Source organism: Blennius ocellaris, assembly GCF_963422515.1.
Source record: "Blennius ocellaris genome assembly, chromosome: 4".
Taxonomy (NCBI): Eukaryota; Metazoa; Chordata; class Actinopteri; order Blenniiformes; family Blenniidae; genus Blennius; species Blennius ocellaris.
In genome coordinates, this window is record NC_137653.1 from 28,375,233 (window position 1) to 28,389,730 (window position 14,498).

At 42.3% G+C, this 14,498-nt stretch overlaps 1 protein-coding gene across 1 annotated transcript in view; it reads right to left on the reverse strand.

Moving 5' to 3' along the window:
• LOC308129099 (receptor-type tyrosine-protein phosphatase gamma-like) overlaps positions 1 to 14,498 on the reverse strand; it is a gene marked incomplete at its 5' end in the record, with an annotated part of 494,500 nt that overhangs the window by 70,081 nt on the left and 409,921 nt on the right. The window contains one exon of the mRNA XM_080494877.1: positions 11,830 to 12,031. Coding sequence (XP_080351003.1) covers positions 11,830 to 12,031 — 202 coding nt within the window. The remainder of the gene's footprint in view (positions 1 to 11,829; positions 12,032 to 14,498) is intronic.

Genomic DNA, 14,498 nt, shown 5'->3' on the forward strand with positions numbered 1-14,498 from the left:
GTAGGGAAGGTTACAGAACTATATGCATGTGGAGGATGTGAATCTGCTTTGAATATGACCTCTGAATGAAACTGAAGATGCTCTATGATCTGGATGTTAGTGGAGGAAGATGCTTGAAAGTTGACCTCACTGGTCATTTTTCCCAGAATGATTACTTAAAGGCCTAAACTGTTAAAATGCCAAAGTCCACATGAACAAGCAGTTATTTTCACCTGCAGACACTCTCTTGTGCAAAAGGTTTTCTCTGTGATGCCCAGAGCTCCGACCGCCAACTTACCCAGCACCTCACCAACAAGCCAGAACACTGAGAACCAACCAAGTCTCACAACCAAACTATGACCCTGCTGCATCTCACTTACTCTCTTGTGACTGAACAGGGTCAAAAGCCTTCAGGAGAACAGATTAATCACGGACTGCTTGCTGTCTGCACTCTGGAGTGTAACTCTACAATGAGCACCACGCCACCATCAGAGATCTCCCAACCAACAATGCACATAAAGATTATTCCTAACACTGTATCGAATTATGCAAATGTGTGAGGTAATTTGATGATGAACATGGCTGGACTGAGAATAGAGCTCACGTGTCGGCTGGAACCAAATTGATTAACTTGCTCATAAAGAGCTGCAGTGGAGTTTTTCTATTCATAACCTGCAGCGGAGCCCCATGTGGCTCAGCATTACTAAAGCCATTAGTCACACACACACACACACACACACACACACACACACACACACACACACACACACACACACACACACACACACACACACACACACACACACACACACACACACACACACACACACACACACACACACACACACACACACACACACACACACACACACACACACACACACACACACACACACACACACCGTGTGCAGGTTGATGTAATCTATTAAACGCGTTGTCCCTATATAGAGGTCATTTGGTGCTTGACTTCAAAACGATTCGTGTGAATTCGGGTGAAGTGCGACCCCTAAAACCTGTACATTTACAATACACACAGTAATAACACTGCGGCTGAACTTCATGGATCATCACCAAAACACCAAACACTATCAATAATAAAATATGAATTTTCTTTCCAGATTCTGTGAGATTTTGTATTTGCATTTGGACTTTCTGATCCGCTATAACAGAGAAAAAATGTCCCTTCATTTCACTGAGGAGTGTCATGTTCAGGCTGCTGCTGCTGCTTCCACAGTAAGTCTCACTTCTTTTAAAAGAAACAAAGCCATTGCTAATGCTGATGGTTGTGCCTGACCTTTTGTTGGTAAGTTCCAGATGAATTTCACTGCTGAGGCATGTTGTGCTGCTAAACATTTAACTGCAGCGTTATTTTTTAAATCGGAGCTAGTTTGAAAGTGAGCTATGCAGGCTATGCAGGTGAAAACCTCTCAAACAGACGACACAATCTGGTCCTTCCACCTGGCTGCTTGGGCAGGATGTCCAACGTTAAGCACACACGTGCAGACTGTCGTTCTATAAGCCGAGTGGAATCAGGGATATGAGAGTGAACCCTGCATTCGAAACGTGTGGCACACTCCTAATAGACACAACCTCCCCTTTAATGTGATGGAGGCTGGCTGAGAATCAATGAAGTCACTTCTTCTAATGCCTGCTATTAGGAAAGAGATCCGCTGATCCTCTGATCCAGAATATAGTTGAAACTTAATGCTGCAAATGATTCACAATAAAACACTCACTCAATGTAGCACACTGCACCTTGTCCGCTCAAAACAGCTGGTCTGGTTTGGTAGGAGCATCTCAACAACCCACAGGAGAGATAAAGTACAGATACAGATGTTGGGGTGTACAGCTGTGGCTCAGTTGGTAGAGCAAGTCGTCTTTCAATCAGAAGGTTGCAGTTTCAACTCATTATCTGTGACTTTTTGTATTAGCAGTAAAATCATTTTAACAGGTAAAGTCTTCCTTTGAGTCTTAAACACAAGATGGTTAACAGATGAGAAAACCTCTAGTCTGGAAAATCCTCAGGACAATATTAATGAATGTGATACAAATACAGTAGGCGTTTGTCAAACTGAGATTATTCTCTTAAAATTGTTTTTTCAATCCTATTTGAACATACCGTAGCAAAAAAAAAAAAAAAGAAGTGCTGAAAATAATTTTTGAAAGGGCATGTCATCATGAAGTAAATGACTTTAACTATATTTGTAGAAGAAAATACAAGAAAACTGAGTGTAAAAGTGAGATTTATTCAATCAAAACACAATATGATTTTATGATAAAGTGAAGTTAAAAAGATAAATGACAGAAATCATACTCCACCATCTATAAACATTAACATAGAAGAAGAGAGAATATACATGTATATGTGAGGTTTATTTCTGGTCTACTGTGCCCCTCATCCATGTGTTTTTGTCGCAAAGGACAGAAAATGAAGTAGCACTTGTGCCGGTGCTCGGAGTGCTCACACTGCCCGACAAAGCCCTTCTGTCTCTGGAGTGCTTGTTGTTGGGTAACCCACGAGCTTCCAGGCGGGGAGGCTCACTCAGCTCGTACACTTTAACCCCAACCTCAAACAAAACAGGCGACGGGAAGTGTGTGGAGAGGTCAACGACCACCAGCGCCACGAAGCAAGCTGGCTCCACTTCCTGTGTGGCACACAGTGGCGCGTGGCGGTGCGGCGGTGTCGTGGTCCCTGAGAAGTGGGTCCACTCTGGATTCCTTTCAAGTAGTCCATTTTTTAAAAACACTGACTTGTAAGATGACCCTGTTTGGTGGAAATCCCTCCCTGGTATTCATTCATTGTCACATTTCTTTAGTTTAGCAGTGAGCAATTTGTAATTAAAATGGATCGTTTTTGAGTTTTCGTTTCCGAAAAGTTTTGTGTTCACAGAGCAATGACTGAAACAATTAAAACGATGTAGTTTTCATGTTGGGCTACAAGTGGGTGCTGTTGGTGTTTTTATAATGAGCACACACACGCATGCAGAGAACAATCCGCTCTAAACATTAACAACAGGAGACCACAGACAACTGTATGGACTGTCAATTATAAAACATTCAAATTTAAGAGAACATCGACTGGGAGTCATGACACGACGTCCATCTACTGAGCATGTGCACAACAACTAGTTACTACAGCCGTGGAGCTCATGTGCAAGAGCAGAGTTTCAGCCATCTTCATGGAGTTTTGCGTTTTCAAAAAGTTGTGTTTTCAGTGGCTCAGAGCATCGCTGTCACGTAAACAAGGCCTCTAAACGCTAAGAAACATTTGTCACTTCAAAACACTGTTGTGTAAACAGGGCCATAAATACAGTATGTTCCTCCTCCTCCTCCTCCTCCTCCTCCTCCTAATTACAGCTGTGAAAAAAATCTTGCACCATCTACACACACAGGTGTTTTCTATGGGTCAGAAAATGTATTTGTATATTTGAGGAGCATGGAAGTAAAATGTGTGTGGTGGTGCATGATGGGAAGTGCTCACTGTGAGTAAATCAATATGTGTGTGTCACTTTAAGGACCTTATGCTTGTTTATTACAAATACAGTCCATATTTCAACCCTTTCTAAATGCAGTGCAGTGACTCTGATGAGCCAAATCATTCTGGTTCCTATAATCAGGATGATAACGTGTTGAATCTGCTGTGATGGCTGGTCCTTTGTGAGGGAGCTGCATATTCTCCCTGGGCCACTGGGTTTGATCACTTGTTTGTGTGTTTCAGCCTGATTTCAGCTCTCCATTACCTGAAATCACCCAAACCAAGTGCAACAGATGATTGAATGGATTAATGGAGTCAAAGTTCTGTTTATACCAAAAACACTTGCGTAAAGGCAAAATGAACTATACAATATATAATCAATCCCTGTTATCAAAAATATTTTTTTTAAAGTGCAGCGTTTCCACTGCAGCAGCGACAACCTGACAATGGTGTAGTTAGTATGCAGTGGATCTGAACACCAGTGTCGTGTACGCAGAACCCCAGAAGTGAAGAACGCTTGGCTGATTACTTATTTTTGTCATCATGTCAATGGTGCCTTAAAGAGCGAATGAGCAATTGAGCCATTTTATGTTTTTGGCAACGTGTCAAACTCTCTGATTAAGAAGTTAATGCACAGATTACCTACAATTGAAAGTGTTTTCTGACTTTTGATGGTGGATAAAGAGATTATTTTTGACTGGCCAATATATTCCACTCCTTCCTGGTTCATCTCAGGTGAAAAGAGGAAAATGAGTGAAACAGGATAAACGTGAATTAAACGGCGCAGCATCATAAACGGTAGACATGCCAACAGGCTGTATTTCCATATGGAATCTCCTTGTGAATAGAAAAGAGGCGAGCCGGACACATCAAATAAATATAACCACAAGCAATCACTGTGAAAAGGCATGGGCATTCCTCCAGGCGTTTTATCCACACAGCTTTATGGCCATGCTGTGAGGACGCATGCAATGCTTCCATGTCATAAAGTGCAAGTGCAAGCATATTAGAAGTTGAACTTTTGTCAGCTGTGGAGCTCGATGCCTGAGACCAATAAACATAAGTTATTTCTGCCTCTATTAAAGCTTGTGCAACAAGACTTGCATAATTTATGATGATGTATAATTAATTTATTCCACTTAGCCGATTTAAGCTGCTACATCAACGTCAGTGCTCCAGACTTGGAAAACATACTTTTTTTTACTTGCTGACTGTAAGTTGAAAGGGGAAACAATGAGCCGATTTGTCTCAAGCAGATATTCTGATACCTGAAGTGTAGTATAATAATATTTATAATGTCTGTCCAGCACTCAGGTTGTCTCAGGCAGGGATCGAATTGATAAGATTTTCCCAATTAATTTTCGATTCTTCTCAAAGATTGGGATCTTTATCGACTGTCATTTGGAACTGAAACCTGCAGTGTTACCAACAGAGGACGGGTTAACGTTGCTGCTGCTGGGTTGAGATTCACTCCGGAGCGGATCGAAAACACGAACTTGATTCAAAGTTCTCGCTATTGTGTTCAAATGTTTCTGCATGTTGGTCGTATTTCCTCCCTTTGATGAAAAATTCACGTTGCCAGTATTGCAAGTTGCCCTGATGTCGTCTTTTCTCCTGAAAAGGAACCAAACCTTTGAGCGTTTGTGCTGCTTGGGCGCCGTGTTTCCTGCTGGCTGCCCTGGTGAAGGATGTCACCAGGCACCTTACGGAGCTTGTGTGAGTAACACAATGTGCGTGGTGACGTCATTCACACCCACCGGAATCAATAAGAAAATCACTTGAAAAAATTGACAAAGGAATCAAAATCCTGGGGACCGGCTCTCAACAAGAATCAATTTTCGATTCCCATCACTGATCCCAGGTCAGTCATTGAGGCATTACTCCAGATTCTTCTACTCCAGTGAGTGGCGTTGTTGAAGTCAGAGGTCTGGCCACTGGAGCTCGCACTCACCTGACACAGACCCCCCACCCCCACCTCCAACCCCCACCTCCAACCCCCACCTCCTCCATATCCTCTGGCATTTTAGCAGCATCCCCAAGAGACAAACACGTCTCAGAGCCACCAAGACTCTCACACCCTGAAGTGAACTTTCCCTGTGGTGAAATTACATTAAATCCAGGAGATTTAAGGAGAAGAAGCACAAGGCTTTAGCTAAAGTCATCCAAAGACAATCACTTCTTTGAACTTGAGTCTGTTCAAAATAGGTTTTTGCAACAAAAGCACTGAATATTTATATTTTCATAATGTATCAAATATAAAATCTCATTGAACAGATCAGGCCTCATTGAGATCGAACTGGCCTGAAGATGACCCTGAGCTAAAATGACTGAGATGTTATCAAATGAACACACTGCAGGAAATGAGTTTTTTCAATTATATAATCAGGCGTTAGATTGAAATACCTTGAGGCTCATTCCATATACTGAAAAGTGTCTCTGATGACAATCAGTCATTCAGAAGCTGAAGAACTGGAACTGTTCACTTCAGAAATAATTTCTGAAGGTATTCATATGACAAAGGTTGTAATTTGAGGTTATCAAGTTTGAGAGAACATTGTCCAAAAGGCACTGAAGAACATAAACTATCTTTGTGATCTGAAGTTAAACATGGATGAAAGGCTCTTGCTTCTTCTTTGTGTTAAATCAAATCGACTTGGATGTTTTGAAATCAGCCTGTTGTGGTGCATTTCTGTGACCAAATGGTCACTTTTGGAAAAAGAACATGATAGCTTATAAGTTTTAAAGCTATTAGCTACGTTAGCTTTAGTCGTTAGCTACGGCTGAATATCCTCAGTAGTGGTAGAACATTGCATATTTCCACCTTCCTTCTGTTTTCCATGAGAATATAACAACCTGTTTCTTGTACCAGATAATAACCCAGACCTGTAGAGGGCGCTGTCACAGAGGAGAAATCTCCGGAGGGGGTTTTACTCCATTGATGCAAAAACATAAAACTGCTGAACCAGGTCTCCTTACAGTGAAAAATATAGTCCATGTAGAACTCTCAAACTTATTCCTGACGAAGGACAACTTTAAATGAACTCCTTCACTCAGGAAAGGAAACAAAGGTGTTTCATGAAGGGAGTCGCTCACAAGGAATCACTGAGTGTCAGACTCTCTCACCTTTGAATATCAAAGAAGCACTACTAAAATAATTTAAAGCGTTCTAAAGACCTTGGTGGGTTTTGAGAAAAGACATTAGCACCAGCAGCTCTGGGAGAAGTGATGACGTGGTGAAGTGCTGGTTTCTCAACAGAACTTTGCCCTGAGCTTCTCATGACCTCCAATCACAATCCTCCATCTGCCACCTCTTCTACATCCATCCACTGTGTCACAGTTCAACGAGAATGAGTCTGGTGTCAAATTCCAGCAGGTTGCTGTCTCTTTTGGAAGGTAACGTCAGACTGGCATTTTGCTGGACTCAGACGTCCAGTCATCAGTTTGAACCTGAGCTCATGTGCTCAGCCTCCGACAGGCGTCATTCATACGTTCATCTGTCAGTGTGGTGGTTTACCACAGCGGTGTCGAGCACAACATCGCCACCAAACACTCACACACATATAAAGACTACCATCGACTTTCTAAATCTATTTAGACACAATGCAGAAGGTGAGTAGGAGGTCTATATTTTCTTTCAGCTCAAATTCTCCTCTTTACAGTCCCATCTGCATTTCCTCTCAGCAGCGCTCAAGGACAAACTGTACAGGGTGGAGCAGTGTGTGTGTGTGTGTGTGTGTGTGTGTGTGTGTGTGTGTGCACGCACTCAGGATGTTTGAAATGTCAAATGGTTTTAGGTCAATGCCTGAAATGACTACAAATGGATGCATGCTCACATGTTGTGACTAATGGTCAAATAGTGGTAAATATGGTTAAATATATAAAATATATAATGGTTAAATATATCGATTTTTTTGCACCAAACTCCTAATACCACACAAACTGATGGACGCATTTGTAACAATGGATTTGTTCTAAGCGTCATGTTGCTAGTGGGACCGTATTGAGTGTAACACCGTGTTGTGGTGATGCTGGTGCTGGGAACTCGTCTGTTCTGAATGTTCAGAGAGAACAGAATGGATCGTTTTCTATGTATCACCGTCTGGAAGAAATGGTTCTCCAGTGCTACAACACTATTACAATGTTTTATTCTTTCCACATCCTCTCCCAAAGTCTGTGAAGAAAAGAGTGAAAGACATCAAGCAACAGCTGCCAGGCAACGATCGGGGATCGAACCATTGACCTTGGAAGTGGGAGGCGACAGAACTGAGCCACTGCTGCCTCCGTAGTTAGGCTTATAGAGATCTGTGACAGATTAAGTTCATTATGACTTTCGCTAGTTGTCTTCTTTTTAGAAAAGTAGACATAACTTCTATAACAGCAGCTGATAAAATCAAATCCATCTGTCAGGTCTCTGTGTGTCTCGTCTCGTGTTTCCACTGAACCAATGGGCTTCTCCCTCTGTGTGCTGCTATCGTTGTGTTCCACCTGTGTCCACCCCTGACTTGTGTATTTAAACCCTCTCCCTCAATCGTCTTTGTCGGTTCGCCTCGTCAACGTGTCTCGCCTCTTGTCATTACGTCAGCCCTCTCGTCACGTCGCTCCCGTCTCCTCGTGTTCCCTGGACTTCTGCTGCAATAAACCTGCTTTTTATGAAACTGGCTGAGTCGGCGCTTGGCTTCATCCACGCTCCACCTGCATTCCCTGACACCATCACCAGGTGAGGATGTTTCTGACCGTGGAAACATGTCAAAGATATGTTTTAAAAACATACTTGCCTGAAAAGAAGAAAGTTTAAAACTTAAGATACAAATATCATTAAGGGCCGATTCTGAAACTCTTCATCCGTTATTTCAACACTTAGCGACATCAAACTTTCTCACATTGTGTTGAAGAGACACAATGAGAAAGATATTCATGACAACAATGCTGGTTGTTTGTGTACAGTAGGATGAACTGCAGCAACATGAGTTTATAATCTAAGAAAACAAAGGCCAGATTTGAGGTTTCCGCTGCGTATGGCGATGAATACTGGATTAAAGATTTTCTGATTTTAAGGTGTGACGCCAGTGGAGATGAGTTGCCAGAGCGAGTGACAAGGACACATGAATAATTTGAATAATTTCGACTTTGCTGGAGTTCTGATTTTCAGTTTCATCCATGTCCTCTTTTGCTTGTTCTCAAAAATGTGTTCCTGTGTGTGTGTGTGTGTGTGTGTGTGTGTGTGTGTGTGTGTGTGTGTGTGTGTGTGTGTGTGTGTGAATCATTAATATCAGCCTTTTTAATGTGATCTCAACCTAATGCATCGAGTCTTTAAATGTTAATCTATCATCTATTAAGTTGTCTTGTCATCTCCATTCATTTTCTTAAACAAACATACATTACACATGCAATTAAAAAAATTAAACCAAAAAAAATTACACTCCGCTTTTTTTCCTCCTCTTCCATACGGCCTCATTTCTTTCCTTTCACTTTGTGCCGAGTTTATCTCATTCTTTCAATTTATCTCACTCTTCTTTCCCCTTCCTCTCAGCTTTTATCTGTTTGTGACCAGTTCATACACAAATATCTCCACGGTGCAGATATTGTGTCACTACAAGGACGGCCTGCTGCCACTGAGGTGACCAGGTTAGTCTTCTTTAAATGGTTTTCACCAAGGGGCCGTCCACACCATGAAACCGGTTCACCTAAACAAGCCGTTTTTGGCCTGTCATCCACATGAGGCGTGTTTCAGGAGCACAAAGACGTTTATTTTTTTAAAAAGATGACGTAATTGTCCCCCCTCTTCCCCATGTAAGTTGTTGTTAAATACATTTTATAAGTCAGAATTATTTCCAGAAGAACAATGTGATTTTGGATTTAAAAAACCAGATTGGACAGTGACACGGGTAAGAACATGGATAACAAGACAACCTCTTGGGAAAATCAGTGAAAAATGACTTACTCAGTTGGAAGGGCTTTATTTTACATACAGCTAACTTAGGTAGCAGCACTAACCTTGGTTGATGAGATGTTTCACCAGCGTTATTTTAACTAAACAACTGTCATTGAATTTTTCAGAATTTGTCACACCAAAAGAGCCTTCCAAATCCTGAGGCAGAGAGGGAGTGTCCGGAAAAAAACCTGACTTTCGTAAATATGTCACAGATCAACTAAAATGATACTGTGAAATAAAAAAACGTTGCTTCCTCTCCTAATATTTTCACACTGTGGGACATATTAAAAGCAAAAGGGCTTGAAGAAATCATACGCAGCAGAAAAGGAAGAACTTGAGAAAGAAACTCTTGGGCTGGAAAAACACATTCAACAACATAGAGATAGGAAGATATATGGATGGGTATAGGATGGATAGATAGATAGAGGCACACAGAGAGGAGCCGCCACAGATGACAGGGGAGAAGGTTTAAATACACCGGTGGGAGTATAACGGCAGATAGGAGCACACAGAGGAAGGAGACCATTGGTTACTTGGAAACGTGAGGTGAGACACACATAGGAGGCGCCAGTGGGAGCAAAGCACCCCCAAGAAATGTGTGTGTGTGTGTGTGTGTGTGTGTGTGTGTGTGTGTGTGTGTGTGTGTGTGTGTGTGTGTGTGTGTGTGTGTGTGTGTGTGTGTGTGTGTGTGTGTGTGTGTGTGTGTGTGTGTGTGTACATGTACTAGTTGTTTGAGGTTTGTGCGAGGAAACAAACCCTGCGAGGACAGTTGACACTGCACAGATGCTAGGGCACACACACACACACACACACACACACACACACACACACACACACACACACACACACACACACACACACACACACACACACACACACACACACACACACACACACACACACACACAGGAAAATAATGATTATAAGTCCCACTCCTTCATTTATTTCACCGTCGCAATGTAAGGACATTGGACGAGCTGAAAATAGTAGCATTAACGCTGCTCCTTCATATATATATATATATATATATATATATATATATATATATATAAATGAAAACAAGATTGTGGTAAATGTTCAACAAAGGCTACAGAAAGCAAGAAAGAAAGAAAGTGAAATAATAATTTAATCCATTCCAGATTTTCACATTGTGTGATTTCTACTTCAGTTCCAAACACCTCTCAATCGGTGCTTTTTGACCTGATGTTAATCCCACAAAACATCTACAAACCTTTCCAATACAAATTAATGTGTCAGCAAGAGCTATTGAAGAACCTCATGAACCCTCAGTTGAAGTCACTGACACAAACGGTGAGCGCCAGCGTCGGCTCCCTGGCTAACAAGCATGTAATGGTTGAATAAGAAATTAATCGAGAATTGAATGTTTGTTTAGAGCAGGGGTCTGCAACCTGCAGCTCTTCAGCTCCTGCTGAAGCTTTCAGAATACCTAATATCAATAAACATTTTGCTTTCATTTTTATTTTATTTGCATTCCTCGCTGATTTTCAAAAATTGTCAAGTGTCCAGTCGAAAAACACAAAACAAAGTAAAACAGCTATGTCACAAATACTTATGAGGGGAAAAAAAGGGAATAAAGAAATAGAAACAAGAAAAGTGGGAAATTTATTTTTTTAAATAAAAAAGGGAAAAAGCAAAAGACGAAAAGGAGAAATAAAAAAAAATTGCTTGCATAGCTAAAACCATTAGAAAACACAGAGCGGCTTTTTATTTATTTCTATTTTATCTGAACCACTTAATCTCCTTGGGGCTATTTTGAGCGAACCACACAGAGCGGCGCTCAGGGGGAGCTGGTGGTGAATGAGGGTCGTGCTCAGGGAACCATGGTACATGTTTTTAGAAACTGGAGGAGAAAACTGGAGGACCTGGGGGAAAAGGGGAAAACATGCAAACTCCATATAGAAAGGAGCCACTTGGATTTGAACCTTGGCTGTATTATACGTAGCTAAAGAGGCTAAAAAATACTTTAATAATGGCAACAAAAGCAAAAAAATAAAAATAAAAAGGGAAACTATTTGTAAACTGTACCTTCATTAATGCAACATTCCGTTTTTATTTGAAGCACTTTTTAATTTTAGTTGTTTTTTCTTTGTTTCAGATCAATTTTATTTGGATAATTGTGAAAATGGCTCTTTTGGTCATAAAGGTTGCAGACCCCTGGTTCAGAGAGAAGTGAACACTGCGGTGAAGCAGAAGATACGAGCTACAAATGTAGGACTATAAGGTTTATGTGAATTAGTTTTTAGTACAGTGACAAAGGTTTCCTCCTGTTTCGCTTTAAGCTTGAAAAGTTTAAGACTGAAAAGAAAAAAGTAAGGAAATGTTCTTTGCAATTTCTCTCTATTCTGGTGTCAAGTTTGTCTGAAAGCAGCCGGCAGTGACGGGGAATGCTTTGTGACAGTCAGTCTGAGCAGGCCTACTGTACCTTTGGAGGCTTCTGTGCCGTATGGCCCGCCGCCGCCGCCGCCGCCGTCAGTCAGGTCGGGCATCCAGGCGTCTTTGACCGCGGACTTGAAGACGTGGCGGTTGTCCAGGCTCTGTATGGGCCTGAAGTTGCTGCGCAGATATTCCACCGACTTGACGTGGTCCTGCTGCTCCGTGGTGAAGATGGAGTAGAACGCCTCCAGCTGGGCCGGCGGGGAGAGACGAGAAGAGATAGAGTCAGACGCGTCCCGTGGTTATTTTGAATTGGTGATTTTTTTCTGCATCCATCACGCGGCAGCGAGGCGCCACTTTGGCTCACTACGCAAAGCAGCGCCGCCACAGAGCAACACACAAACACTAATTGAAATAGAAGTTGAGAGAAGATGAAATTTTAATGACCCCCATGGGAAAGTGGGTCACTGCAGCAGCAAAACAAAGACCGTACATCCAAAACATCAAATCCTGAGGAGAATACTGGAAATAGTACATGACTGGTAAGTCAACACCAAAACAACAACCGCTTCAGTCAAACGTGAATAATTAGTGAATCTAGACCAAACATAGAACCGACATGCTCTTACAACAGCAAGGACAACATGGAGTGTATTCCAGCATATAAACAGCTGTGGGGCGCATTATCATAATGTGGTTTATTTTGTTTGATTAATTTCTAAACTCCAGAGTATAATGTGACATTTGCAGAGATGTTGGGGGAGATGAATCCTGAGCTCTTATTGGTGGAGCAGTTCAGCCTGGAGACGGCAAACTGTAAACAAACCCAAATCTACAAAAGCACCAGTTGCATTGTTAAGAGGGGGACGGTGTGGGGTTCATGGACTCACGCTCAGGAGACACTTCAGGTATATTCCTGCAAACTGTACTGTGTTTCCAGACTTTATCCTCCTTCCCTCTCATTCAACTCTTCATGAATTCCTGACGGGTTTGGAATTTTTTTCTTGTTTCTTCCTTTCTTGCAAAATGTCAGGCCTTTAGGACTTACCCCCCAGGAGGATTGTGTTTGACCCAGACGTTCTGTTGGGTAAATGGGTGTCAGCGACATTTTCAACCACATTTCTTTGACATAGGGTGAAACATCTTAAATGTGTTTTACATGTTACAAATCTGAAGAGCACGTCGGCTGCTCTATGGAGCAAGTTTGTCAGACACATGCACAATGATCATAGACTTTAAAATGGTTCGCCACTTCTAATGTGTGTGTAAGTTTTCATGAAGCACATTGAGGCCGTCGAAAAGGCAACGGTTTGCACGGTCGATGAAAGTAAAATAATTGCATTCCAATAAGCCTCGCCCAGCTCTGCTCGGCCTCGGACCACAACTATTGAACAACTTTCATCAATTCATGGCTGCTTTATAGCTTCATATAGGCTCTATGAGTTGTCCTAATTCTTTAACTGACAACGGTTCCAACATTGAAAAAACACTGAGAAAAATGAATTGACACAAGAGCAGTAAGAAGTGAAATCTGATAAAGGAAAAAAAAAATAATATGAAAAGAAACATTGGAGTGAATGAACATGGAGCTTGTGTGATCTCTAAAAATATCTCATGGCACCTTCAAACAGTCATGATCTGGGGGTTTTTGTTTGTTTTTTTACTTCATCTCTGAAAAAAGTGAAACAAATAGTAAAATTGAGCATAGGTTGAGTGAAAAGACAAGGATATAAAAAGATATGAAAACCGCCATAGTCAGCTGGTCAGCCCACAGAGACGGGTCTTTTCCTGCTGAAAAGGTGTCACAGCTCTGGGCTGGGAATCAGACGGTGGATCACAGGACCGAGGAGAAGTCCTCCGCTTGATCCCGACCGCAGGGAGACGCCGTCCTGAGAGCGCCGGTATAAAAAGCTCCCGCTAGCCAACAGCCAACCTCTCACCCACACTACTTCAAAAACATGAACTTTCACAGAGTGCAAGTCCTCATGGCCAGACCTCTGAAGTGCCCGCCCCTCAGGGGGTAATTGTGATTTTTGGACTTGTGTTTGCATATTCATGTTCTGCCAGTGTGTCTTTAGGGAAGTGTTGTGTGTGGCTGGCAGACAGCGCAGCGTCACTACAAATGCTGGCGTTGGTCAAGTCCTTGTAAATGTCAGTGTTTTGATGAACATGCTAAAATAAAGAGTCGCCACAAACAATGTTTTCACATCATTTGTATAAGCTGCATCTGAAAGGGCCTGTTGTGCCCCGGCCAAATAGCTTTGGCCCAACAGCGAAGTGGACGCTGCAAACTGAGCCGCCAAGTTTGTGTCACACACCGAATCTGAAACAAGCAAAGTACAGACATCTGATCCAGGACCAAAGAGTCTCAGTGCTACCTCAAGTACTGCTGAGGAGGAGGGAGGAGGGAGAATGGAGGGAGGAAGAGGGGGAAGGAGGGAGAGAGAGAGAGAGAGAGAGGGAGGGAAGGAGGGAAGGAGGGAAGGAGGGAAGGAGGGAAGGAGGGAAGGAGGGAAGGAGGGAGGATCAGAGGTTGTTCTCAGACTGATTGGTCCACCATCCAGTCCCTGAAGGCCGGCTCCAGGATCCAGGATCCAGGATCCAGGATCCAGGATCAGACCTGTTCCTCTGGATTTGGTTTAGGGACTAAAAGGAAGAACCAACTCTGATAAAACGATGTTTAAAGACTTTGTCAGTGTTAAAATCCGGCGAACGCCG